This window comes from Falco rusticolus, chromosome 11 (assembly GCF_015220075.1).
Source record: "Falco rusticolus isolate bFalRus1 chromosome 11, bFalRus1.pri, whole genome shotgun sequence".
NCBI classification, from domain to species: domain Eukaryota; kingdom Metazoa; phylum Chordata; class Aves; order Falconiformes; family Falconidae; genus Falco; species Falco rusticolus.
In genome coordinates, this window is record NC_051197.1 from 34,537,538 (window position 1) to 34,550,960 (window position 13,423).

General features: G+C 37.9%; 1 protein-coding gene across 11 annotated transcripts in view; it reads left to right on the plus strand.

Moving 5' to 3' along the window:
- The window catches only part of NEK7 (NIMA related kinase 7), a 75,312-nt gene that overhangs the window by 3,303 nt on the left and 58,586 nt on the right, over nucleotides 1-13,423 (plus strand). For 9 of the 11 annotated variants that reach the window (XR_005106667.1, XR_005106669.1, XR_005106668.1 and 6 more), the window contains exon 2: nucleotides 10,859-10,943. Coding sequence is in view for 2 of the 11 variants with exons in the window: in XM_037403682.1 (XP_037259579.1) it covers nucleotides 10,887-10,943 (57 nt within the window). In the remaining 9 variants the exon portion in view is untranslated. Of the gene's footprint in view, nucleotides 1-4,611; nucleotides 5,714-10,858; nucleotides 10,944-13,423 lie in introns of those variants that run through there. The other 2 variants (XM_037403683.1, XM_037403684.1) reach the window with 2 other exon arrangements.

A 13,423-nucleotide genomic window follows, 5' to 3' on the forward strand; every position in this document is an offset into this window, starting at 1 on the left:
CAGCACTACCTGTTTCCTTTTTATTAAGTATTAAAAGGATTTTTCCTGGCTGGTTAGTTAAAAAAGCTGAAGAGAAACAATGCTATTAAAATGAGTTGCTTCTCTGGTGAAGATGATCCTGTGCGTTTCTCTGGCATGTGAAACATAACTGTGATTCAGTTGTGATTTCTGTAGCTAGAAAATATGTGATATATTTCAAGCGCCATTATTCCCTGCTGGGCAAAGAGAACACACGCTTATGTAAGGGAATTTGTTATAAAATTTTAAAAAAGGCATTAAAAAAAGAGGAATTTGTAAGAAAATACTATGAAGTATCATGTTAAAACCCTGTTGCACATAGTTAATCTTCTGATATTAGTGACTCGTAACAGTTGATTATAGGTGACAAAGTAAACTTACTCTTTGCACCATCTGGCTTTTGGGAGTGTGCATTCAGGACTCTTTGCTTTAATCTGCTTGGAATGGTTTATAACAAATTTATTGCTGTCTAATAGCTAGATCTGTGTTGGACTAGATTAATTACAGTGTCATAAAAGTACATGTAAAGCTTGTATCCTTGCTGAAACCTTTGGGAGAGGTTTGAGTTAGGTGCTGCAAAGTGCTGATGAACCAGTCGTCTTCAGTTCATTTTAATTTCCTGTTGCCAGTGTGTAAGGTTTACAAAATTATTGATTCCTTGAAAGATGGAAGGCAAAAATACCCCAGGTGAACTTGAAGTTCTTTATAAAAGAAGTAAAAACTGGTGGTGGGAAAATGCATAGGATTCTGTCCTGTAGAGGCCCTTCTTCTATACTCTTCGCCTTCATCTGAGAGCAGATCCAAAGAAGGAGGTGTCTTTGCAGCAGTGAACTTCAGTACTTCCCCTGACTGACATTCAGAACTGTGTGTTAGGTACGTGGGCTGCTTGTGAACTCCTGCTTATCTCCATGAACTTCACAAAAGGAGCAGGGAGCAGCCTGCAAACAGAGCACTTAATGTACAGCTAGTTATTGAGGGTACTCCAAAAATGGGAATGGATCTGGTATGTTTTAGCTAGTGGTGTTTTAACGTAAAACACAGAAACAGCTGTGAACTTGAGTGTTGGCCTGCTTCTGAAGTGAGTGTGCTGGCTGCTTGCTGCTTTGCTTCAGGACCCGGGGATCCTGGATACTAGTGTCACACGTGGTTTCAGGATTCAAAGGTAATGCCAGTCAGAGGTCAGAGAAAGCCTGTTAAATATGACTGGCGTTTCTTTCTGATTCTGTATAGCACTTCATTCATTTTATCATCTTTGAGGTAGTGCTGATTTGAAGCTGTATACTACAGTAAAATTTCTTTTCAGCTAGCAAATGTGCATCTGACACCTGCAGTATACAGTATATCGCAAGGTATTGTCTTGCACTGGTTTCTAAGACATTTAGACGTTCCTTTAAGGATTGTGTGAAATTTATTGTTAAATGTATTCTGCTTCACCTGTAGCGATGTGGATGATACCAGTCATGGTTGTGGCACAGGCAGACTTTCAAACTGGGTGTTTTTTCCCCTGTGCCTAGCAATAATGGGTTTATCTGACGATGCTTCTGGCCTTTTAACTTGCCCTGCATCTTTTTTTAACTCTTGTGTGAAGCTCAGCCGTTACACTTTTAGTGAATCTCTTCAGCATTTATTTGTGAATAATTTATTTTTACAGATGCATTTAAAACCATCCCTTTGTCAGGGAAAGGTCTCTTCCCTCTCTGCATACTGGGGTTGCAAGGTTTTGGGGTTGTAAAGGTTTCCAAATCATGTTTTAACTTCCTTTCTCTGAAAATCTTTGCATTATTTTTGCAATTTGACTTGTTACCCTGGCTTACTCTCCTTCCATTTACTTTGTTTCCCTTTTCTACTTTCCCCTCCAGCATTTTGTTGACAAAACTGTTGGCTTGGTGTTGAATGCATTGCCTTCTCTCTATGCTGGCTCTAGCTTTCCTGTCATAGCTCCTTCAGGTACTTGTTAGAATGCCTACCTAAGGATGAAGTAACATGAAATGTGGTGAGCTAATGTACTGGCGTGCTGTTGCCAGAAGGGAGATGTTCTGTTTCTTCTACAGTCTCCTTTCTGCATCTCCCATCTTTGAACTTCCCCTACTTACTTTTTATTTGGCACTCAGCAGACTCCTGTATGCATTGATTTAGCTCACAGCTTGCAGAACGTAAACCCAGCTGTATTAGGGAATTAAATCAGCTCAGCAAAAGGTCCAAAGAGTTCAAGAAGGCTATGCAGGATCACGTGGCAGAGAAAGGGAGACACCAAAGGTGTCAATGAGCTATTAGGTTGGCTTGTATAATTTCATGTTAGAGATGTAATTTGATAATAGGTTTAACTGACCTAAGTTAGCACTGCTGAACCCCCAGCTGTGTCTTCTCCTCTGTCTTTTGCCATCGCAGTTCTGTTCTTGTCTCTGCAATGGAACAATTCAGGGAACTGAACTGGAAAAAGTGACGTTTTTGCCCAGGTTAGTTTTCAGCTAGTTTCAGTTACCTTACAAGGAGTCTGGGTAACCACAGGAACCCCACTGGAAGGAAGAGGGTCTGGAAGGGATGGCTGAAGGCAGCGGAAGCAGCAGCATCATGTCATCAGTTCACACTTAGAACTGCATCCTTACAGAGGCAGTAGCACAACGGAGTGTGTTGTGGGCTGCGAATTTGCTTTCATGATAGTATGGTGGTTAGATATGATGCTTCATTCCCTGCAGAACTTTTCACTGTGATGTGATTATGATTCACCTGTGTTCTTTATAACTGCCTATTCAGTATGAAGAAATGGGTTATCTATTTTCTTTCCAGGTGAATAGAGTTAAATGAAAATTTAACTTTGCAGAAGCCTGCAACCTGAGCAGTTTCAGTTCCTGTTTCTTCTTCAATTGGTATGAGATAACAAACAGATGGTTCAAAAAAGACAAGTCAGTGCATGTACAACCCTTTGGGAGCACCTCGCAAGATAAGCAATCTACGTGAGTGACATAATTGAAACGGAGAGGGAGCAGTAAACAAAATATAACTTAAATTGTGTGAATGAATGGAGAGGAAGGGAAATGGACTTGTGAAGCAGGAGAGCTTGGACTTTTATCTCCTAGCAGACAGCACTGACAGAGAGTGAACTTAGTAGTTGGGGAATGATAGTGGCATCTATATTTTCAGGATTGAAATGAAAATATGCCTGGTAAATCAGGATGAATGAATGAGAAAATTGCATATGAACTCTTAGTGTATTCCTATACTTTTTTGCAAGTAGACTTCATTTGTGTATGGATAGTTCTGCTTTTGCTAAAACCAACTCTTAATCCAGCTTAACTAACTGAATGTTTTTTGGCTTCTTTCACTGCATTGCCTGTGAGTAGGGGATTTGGACATGTTTGTTGAAAAATTCAGTATTAGTTATTCTATATAGATAGATGATAGCTACTTGTAGATTAGCATGTGCTGAGAATGTGTATTGTTTGTCCACATTCAAGGCTGTTCCTACAGAGGAGAGGAATGCCCTGCCATCCCACGGGAAGTATTGATCTGGTAGTGTATTAAAAATTAAAGGCTTTTAGAAACTGTTTCTAAAATTAAGGCTAATCCTACTTACTTCTGTATATGCATCTATATTGAGTTACTTTCAGTGCTTTAAAAGTAGCAAATACAACTTTTCTCTGATGTCGATGCTTTGGTAGAGAATTTTACAAATGACTATGTATTTTTCACATTTTAGAAGACTCTTTTGTTGTTTGTTTTTACAATGTGAAGCAAATATTTCATTTTTACCACTGTCAGCTGATAGTAAATGTTCTGTTTACACCCACAGAATGCATAATTATAAATATACTGACACATGTGTATGTATATGTGTACATATTTATATATTATGCATATATATTATGTGTATATGTGTGTATACTAATTGGGATAAATGACATATTTTACTGTGCTAATGATTAACTTCATCTTCCAGTCTTGAGTTTGCTTTATCCGTTGCCAATTAAGGTCTTGATTGCCTTGGCAGAGTTCAAGTGAGTGCATTTTGCTATAATAATACGTATATCTGACTTAGCTATGCATGGAGTGAGAAAAATAAACTAGTGTGGTAATTATTTGGCATATATCAAATATTTGTTAACTGACTGAGTAGCTTAAATAATCAGCAACATTGCAGCACATCTATATTTTATATATATTGCAATATAAATTAAATAACTCACTGTAGTATTTTATTGGCAACAGTACATTGTGGATTGTATGTTTCTTGTAATTTGTGATTAACAGCAGACTGATGAAAAGCTTAATATTTTTGAGAAACACACAGTGTGGGCTGGGCAGGAGCATGACCAGTTGCAGATCATGATGATTAATAGAAAGCCATTGATTAGCTATTATTTTTAAAGTGTTTCAGCATTATTTCATCATTTCTAATGCTGCCTTTTAGCAGAGTGTATAACTTTCTGAATGGATAACGTAGTAATGTGGGTGTATTTAACCAGATTTCATTTTAATTGTCTGTGTTGGGAATAATTTACTGAAAAGACTGTGTATGTCCTATGCTGTCATTCTTATTATTTGGAAATCTGGTTTTGTTTTTTTTTTTCAGTTTCAGTCTCTTGCCACTCAAGTTAAATGTACCCATATTAAATACTGAGTTTGGAATGCCAGTGGGATAAAAGTGGATGAATAACTTCTTGAAATGTATTTTCACACTTAAACTACAACCCAGTTGAGTTTCATCTTTCCAGTTGCCTTCTGGTGGGGTGTGGAGGGAACCTCAACAAACCCAATTTGAAGTAATAGAGCAGAGTTTTAGGTTAAATTCTGGGGGTGCTGGTTTTCTTAGACTTTTTTGGAGATATTCAGCTACAGGAACTGTATAAAGACTTTGGATATGTCAGTGTTCTCAGAGCTGCTTTTTGGGTACTGTGTGCAGGCTGTTTTCTAAGTATTTCCCAGTCTTTAAGAACGCACTAAAAATAGTATCTGTGAAACTGAAGTGACTTTAACTTTGCAAGTGAAATGTTTCTATTATGACATCAAAATGTATGTGTTTCTCATGTTCAAGGTTTATGCAGAGCACCAGGACAAATATTACATTTTAATGTTAAAGAATTACCACAGATTTAGATTCCAAGTTGGTTTGCTTTACAGGCTGTGACTTCTGACTTCTTTCTTTGGAACACTCGTAGCTGTGCTGTCATTTAATGTAACATGAATGATAAAATTGGGATGCTTGCTTTACAGCTGCTGACATTCTCTTGCTTCATCCCCGGATCTTGCGTGTGTACATCCTGAGCCCTTGCTTTTAAAATTACTTTGAAAATTTCTAAACTGCAGCCTCCACCCTGGATGACAGCATTAAGTGGATGCTGGAAAGAGCTGATCAGTGCTGGTGACCTGGCAAAAGTGTGGCCAGGTTTGACTGGCAAGCCGGAGCCCTCCAAGAAGCCAACCTTTTGCCTGAGAGGCAAAGGATGGCTGTTGGGGCAGTATGTTTTATAAACCAGTGGGATGGCTGGTTCTTAACCTGCTCGCATCGAGCTTAAGGGCCAAGCTGTTATTGCTGGGGCTAAAATTTGTCTCCTCCCAAAAGGTGTGTGGCTGTAATCTAGGAGCTGAGAGTTGTCATTATGTCAGCGTGGCTCTCCAGGTGACAGAGAAGAGGGCTGGAATCAGACCAGTATGCTTGGGCTCTCTGGCATGAACTCCTGGGATTAACACTGGTGTGGTGGGTAGAGTAATTGTGTTCTGGATATTCAGTAAGACGTTTAGAAACCCTTGTTTCCAGAGCACATGAGGTTTTTTAGTTTCAACCTGGGTGACCATTTGAGTGTACTACCTAGGTTTAAATTGTGCTTTTGGGTACCTGAGAGTCAACATGTGATATAAGCAAATGGGAATATTCCTTTAGCTTGTGTACTTATATGGCAGCGAGTATTTTTTTTTTTTTTACATATATATATATATTTCTCAGCTTAGGATGATCCTTTTCTTTGAATTTAGTTTGTAAAGACAATTGAAAAGTTTAGGGATGTAAAATTTGTCATTTTAAATCCATGTTAGATACTGAAGAGCCTAGCTTGACACCAAAAATTAGGGAGTGTGTAGGGTAAGTGGGTAGTTGTTTTTGGAGGGCCTCAGCTCTAATCTGACGAAAATAATGGTTATAGTAAAACCTAAAAATGTCTGACTTAATTGATGGTGTAATCCAGAAGAAATGTAGTACATTGTTGTTTGTGAACAGCAACTGAAGTGACTGTGTACCTGATCAGCACATTGTGAAGAGTGTAATTTCATGTTCCTCTTGTAAACAATTATGTGTAGTAGTTACATTTATATTCTGCAGGAAAGAAAAGACAGATTTTCAGATTCTTGGCAGAACTGTAACACTCTGAATATTCTTTTAAGTATATACTTTTTAAAGTGTAGCTGTTTCTTCTTTGACCTTGATTATTGTATGTCCCCACTTAGGATACAAACCAAAAGTATATAGTATGTAGCTAATGGAAGCCATGTATCATTGAGACTATTAATGCTGTTTTCTGCAGGAGAGCATTGCAAGTTCTTTGTTGTTGTAGAACTGCTGTCTGTTAAAGCAATAATACTATTGCCTGAACACCATGAAATGTATTTCAGTATGAATGGTTTATGGACTTTGAGCTATGAAACTAGTGTTTAAAAAGCATGTTTCATGTGATTAGACAAGCATTCAAGCTTTTTTTCTCCTGAAATAATGTGATCACGTTTATGAAGACTTAGTTGCAAGACTTAAGTCACAAGGATTTCAAGTTTTTCCCCACGTATCTTGCTTTTCTTTTAAAAACGTCATTTTAAAATATATTCCAGTGCAATGTCAGTGATGAATTCTGGTTCCTGTTCAGGAGTATGCCCTCTGCTCTGATTTCACTGACAGACATGGGTAATCCTACCTCCTCTAGCAGGCTAGTGGAAACCACCTGGAAAGCTGAGTGCTGACTGTGGGATGTGAGCTTCTGTTGGGGTGTGGGAGCACACCCTTGCATTTTGGACTGTTTTGTGGCTTGCACGATATTTAGTTGCATGGGCAGATATCCAAGAGCTTTGACAGGTGGCCAGTAAGGAGGTGAATAAGGACAGCAAGGCCTGTGTACAAAGGAAGGAAAAGGTGTTATTCCCAGTTCCTAGGCAGTTGCATCCTGCATCCTTTGTTAGGTGCCACCTACTTTTCAATCAACTGAAAAAGACAAAGATTTAAAATATTAGTAGTTAACCAAAAGTTTTCTCATACCTGCAAAGTGTTAGCAACCCTAGAGTATAAGATTTAGGTATCTGTTTATGTTCATGGGATCACTATTGTGTACAGGTTGGTCTGAATCTAAATGATTTTTATCTTCAAAATGATGAAAGTCATCTTTGCAAGACAAATGATTCAGAGCGCCTTTCATTGTTCCTATATTTGCAAGTGGTGTGGTGAAGGAAAGGAGTCCTTTCCTCCTACATGATCAGTGTGAGAGCATTAAAATACGTTAGTTGTGTTTGATGCTTTAGATGCTTTGGGTGGTGGTGATATAGTTGACTTGCCTCTCACTTTATCTGTTGTCTGTTTTCCATGAACCAGTGTATATCGTGGTGATGGATTTGCAGAAGAAGGCTGTAGTATTACATGTTTAAAGAAGTGATAGACGTGTCACATTTAGATGTGTTTGGTATTTGCTTTTCAATTTTAAACAAGTGATGACTCTTTCGCAGTATTTTTAGTGTCTTTTCAACATAAATTAGAAGTTGAAAACCATCTTTGGAAGAACAGTAATTATTGCCTTAAATTAAATTTAAATGCGATATCTATTATACCGCTGTTTTGACCTCTGGAGTTTATTATCAAGGTGAAAGGCATGCCTCGCTATGAAAACAGTCTTCAAGCAGCAGAATTTAATTCTTACTTATGTTGACAAACAGTACAAAAGATTCATTTTGCATTCTTGGCACTTTTTTGTATCCTAGGCATTTTGTATGATCAAAATGCCAAATTACTCTAAAATGTGAATCTATCATGCAGTCTTCAAAGACAAAAACAAGTTAAAAAAATGAAAGAACTTCCGTATATGGACAGAAGATGCCTATCTTTGCCTTTCCTCTGTGAAAACAACAAATCCACAAGTTAATAAATCTTCCATGCTTCCTATGGTAGAACATTTATTACCTCTTTAGTTTGCTTGCTTTTATTGTAAAAACAAGCCACAGAGGGCAGAGCCAGTGGCAGTGGTAATGATATGACTTCTTTCTAGTCTTTCCCCAAATTAAAAAAGACACACACAAATACCCAAACACTTCCAGTCAGTGCCTCTGACCATTCAGACGAGATGAGCGGATTGTATAGTTCCTGAATCAATATACGTTATCTAAACTTTTCAGCTTAGATTAATGAAATCTTGGATAAATATCTGCAATAGAGGATAAAGAGTTTATATTTAGTTTTCTCCCTAGGGCTTTTGAAACAAGTGTTTATGGCCCATAGGGTTCATCTATTGGTGCATTACATGGCCAACAGTTTTCAATATGTAAACATATTAGTAAAACACACTGCAGAACTTTCAGTAGAAATTTTGATGCTATCAAAAAGATTAAAATTCTTATAATGTCTCTTCAAAATAGAACTTCAGAAAAGAATTCTTAACAGTGATAGAAAGATCTCTACAGCACGAAATTAGCAGAACATTCCTTAAGATTGCCACATGTTCCTCCCCCAGAATCTATTGCAACAGCATAAACCCCAGTGAATCTAACTGGAGAATTTAGGTGCATCTTGTGTCAGCAGTTTAATTTTCAGTGCTGTTGTGTTATGATTTCTTGCCTTGGTGGGGAGGTTGTATGGGAGATGTTACAGAACTTGCAAGAAGTGTCAATACTGGTATCCTAGGGCTGGCTAAAAGATTACCTAGCCCAGGGGTGTGCAGAACGTACCCTCCCTGTTTCCCCCTTTCTCACCGCGCTCATTCTGACAGTCTTCTAAATGTTTGCAGTTCCTACCTCCTCTTCTCTGCCTCTCACCTCAGTTTGATAATTGATGTTTTTTTCTCTTGACCTGCCTGAAATTACTTTTTTTGGATCTCTTTTATCTATGGATTAATTACAGCTAATACTCAACAGAAAGTCCCAAACTGTACGCTTCATACAGGAGTACTAAGGATAGGAAGGCAAAGCCGCGGGGACCCTTGGTCGCTCTGGAGCATGGCTGTGGTTGGGGTGGTACTGGGATGGTGTAGGTGGCGGCTGTGAGGGGAGAGCGGAGGCAGATAGCTCATGATTCGTGTATCCAGTGCACTGCTTAGAACACTAGGGCAGTGTATGGAGCAACTTTGCAAGGCTGCAAACCGTGACGGTGATTACTTGATAATGTTGTCACAACGATGCTGTAAGAATGACAATGGTACTATGAGCACAAGCTATTTGTTAGTTTCTTAAATATTTTGCAGTGGGCTTTGGAAAATGTTTCGAAGGTTTGCTGCTTTCTGTTGGGAGTTAATTCTAACCTTTTAAATGTTCTCTAAAGAAATGACTGGGAAGATTTATTCTGTGTGTGTTTCAACAGAGATAGATTGCATGCTTTCGTGCTGCATTTAAATGCTATTTGAGAAATTTTTACGTACTCATTCTGAAGAAAGGTTTGTGAAACATAAATAGCTCTGTGTGCAGAAGGGCATGTTTGCAGTATTTGAAGTATATAGATTTATCAGAATAAGTTTAACCATAGGAAATTTCCTAATGTTAAAGAGTAAGAGGTATCAGAAAAGTTTTTTATGTCAAACCATCTCTAGAACTTTTAGGATTTGGAGCAGGAAATAAGAAAATAAATAATAAATTGAAAACTAAAAACAGTTTTCCAGTCAGATGCATGACTTGTTCCTCTGAAGGCCTTGGCAGGTTTGAACAGCTAATAGGCAGAGACAGTTCGTGTTTGTTTGACACAAAAGTTGTTCAGAGCTTGCCTTTTATTTTTATAAAATTTATTCCATTGTCATTTGAAGCTGCTGGTGAAATTTCTGTTGTCTTCATCTGAACAGAGATGGCCCTCATAGGCACCAATAAAACTTGGTGCTGCACCTGCTCCCCATCAACAAAATGTCACGTAGCCTAAGAAACGGTTCGCTTAGCTGAGAAAAATGCCTTGTGAGCATTTGCATTTTTGTCTCTCCTGTTCTTCCTAGTAATGATTCGGCACATTTTGCAGCCCTTACTATTGGTCAAAGCCGTGTGTCTCTGTGTCTCTGCCTTGGGAACTTGGCAGGCATCTTTCCTCCCATCTTACTGATGGGATCAGAGAGGCTCACAGTTGGGAGTAGAGGCTCCGTTCCCAATATGGTATCTCAGAGCCCTCTTAGCTAGCTCATCGGAATTTAATGAGTTTGTGTGTAGCTTTTTTTCTGTTTAGATGGAACTACTCTTGCGTACTCCCTAAAATCTACAGATAAATTAATGTAACATAAACAGTACGCATGCAGCAGTTAACCCTTCTGCTGATCTGCTATTTCGCATGCTGGCCAGAGATCTGTGGTCAGCAGGCATCTGTGTAGTTAAACAAGCGATTGGTGTTCTGAAGAATAATGGGGTGATGCAGCTTTTATCAGATAGAGCTATTTATCTGGCTCAAATAGTTTAATGCACACCTTCTAATAATAAACCACTACAAATATGTGAACTTATTTCATTTTATAGAACAGCTAAACATGAGAAAACTTTATTCTCAAAACAGCGCAAGGCTGAAATTGGTTAAGTTTTAGTTATAATTGTTGAATGTTCGTAAACTCGTGTGCCAATGAGAGAATTAATTTATCAGCTGTGGTGATGTTCGTGGATCATAAATGCACGTTGAATTACAGCATATTTCTCTTTTCAGGACATAAGGGACGCTTTTACGTGACAGAATGGATGAACAGTCACAAGGCATGCAGGGGCCTACTGCTCCACCATTTCAGCCACAGGTACTTTTTTTTTTTTTTTTTTTTTTTTTTTTGGAAAACAGTTACTCAAGAGTGGATGCTATCACTTTATCACTTGTAAATAGAAGAGAAAAATTAGGAAACATTATTTCTTATGGGGACAAAGAAGCTGTAAACAGAATATATTCTGGTCATCTTGAAATTAATTGCACATCAGTCTTACATTTCATAGAAAATAATTGCTTTTCATTTTTGCCTCCTACTGCTTCACTAACTTTGAGGTTTTGGAGATGGAGTGGGAGTGGGAAGCAAAGATGAAGACAGTTGTTTTCCTGAGAAATGGTGAGCTGTTAAACGTTACATGTTTTGAAATTGTATCAGAAGTACCATATTTATTTCAGACGGTTACTTTCAGCTTACTCTTCTTATACCCCTGACAGTGATACTGTATGAATTAGTGCCTTTACCTGTTGAAACCAGGCAAGAGAAATTCCCTGTAGCTGTAGTTCCGTTAGAAAGAAGATGCATAAGAAATTGAGTCTTTGCATATGTGTTGATGGTGTGAAACAAAGAATAAAGATTATCTGATAAGGGATAATACTGGGATATTGCTTTTTGACATTTTTAGGACTTTGAAGAGAGTGCAAGAAGCATGTAGAGGACTACCTTAAATGTATGTAGTGGTGACTGTTCCAAAGTAAAATCTGGGCAGTTCTGTACAAAGCAGGAACCCAAATTTTGTAGTTGTTGATGGCATAGCTGATAAGGCAGTTTGTGCCCTTTATTTTACAAAAACTAAGGTGAATTCTAGCTTGTGAAATAGAGTAAATTTTACAATAACCAGCTTTTCTTAGCTCCAGTGTTTTTGTTACAGCATTGTGGTAACAAAAAATCTGGATTTAATAGCATTTATACCAATGAAAAACAATTAGAAATTTGAGACGAATGTTTAGCAATGCATACAGATGTTTTGAGAAAACATGTTTTGTAATTTAGGCACGAACACATGAAAACATTAAATTTTGTTATGAATATCATAAAATGTCCCCATGATTGTTAGTTTTTTTCTTTCCTGACTAAACAGAAAATAGAACACAGCTGATCAACGTTTCTGTATTTCTGGGAAACCTTCTGATGTTTTCCATTTGCTGACTACAAACAGGTTTCATATTTCCTCATCTATCTTCTGAGTATTTGAATACTTGTTTCTGATTTGCAGAGTCAAATTTTTGAGGACTGGTTTAATTTTAGGAATATTATTCTAACATACAAATTCATGCTAGTAAAATATACTTCTAGTTTTACTGTTCCAATAGGGTTCATCTTCAGGTAATGCAGTAAACTGTGGTAAACTAAGGACAGACCTAAAAGAAATACTGCTGTAATAATCAACTAGATACTTTCTGGAAAAGAAGAAAGTAATGTTTATTCTGAGCTTTGGTTAACTGTCAAAAATTTTCATAATCTGTGTCTTTTTTTTTTAAATTGGTTACTGTGTAAACTGCACTAAGCATGGTTTTTGTGATTTGATTTTTCTCGAGACGGGTTTGTGGATCTGAGGTGAACCTGCATCGGAATATTGACTGTTTTGCATTTCAAGGGGAGCAAGCATGCTCTGATATGTTGCCAGAGTAATACTAAAATAGTAATTCAGTGACGTTCTTGTCTTGTTAATCCAAATTGTTTTTCCTCTAAGCCAGATATATACTTTAATTCTTACAGATTTCTCTGCTAATAGAGCATGCTTATGGTGAAAACTAGTAACAAAAAGATGTCACTGTACTGATTGATCCTACATTTAGGAGAAGCAAAAACTGTGATTGAAAATACAGCAGGTTATAAGCAAGAGATGAGGTAATGGTTTACAAAGAATTGTGTGTCAGGTTTTGATAAACCTGTGAATCTTTTCCAGTTCTCTTGCGCATTACAGTGTATGAGTATATGCTGATATTCGTAGCAAATTAAATTGCCCCTAATCACTGAAATCGTTGGTGAGGAACATGAGAATGTTTAGCCAAACAGTATAATGGCTTAGTCCCAATCAGTTTGAAAACACCGTTTCACAAAATGACAGAATGGTTGATGTCGGAAGGAAACTCTGGAGGTCATCAGGCCTCCGGCTCAAGCAGGGTCTCCTGAAGCAGGTTTCCCAGGACCGTGTCCAGGCTGCTTTTGAGTGTCTCCAAGGAGGGAAACTCCACAACCTCCCTGGTCAACCTGTGCCAGTGCTCAGTCATGCTCACAGTGAAAAAGTGTTTCCTGTTTTCCAGATGATTAATGAAGATGTTGAGCAGGAGTGGACCCACTATTGACCCCTGGGTAACTGGTAACCCTGCTGGTTACTGGCCTCCAGCTAGACTTCATGCCATTAGCAACTCATTTTCTATTTGGAATTAAGTGCCTGAAGGCTCTGTCATAGTCCGTTACCTACAAAGTTAAAACACTGTACTTCATTATATCACAAGGACATTTTGAAAGTCTAAGTACTCCCAAACCTCTTGCATATTGTAAAAAGAATTATG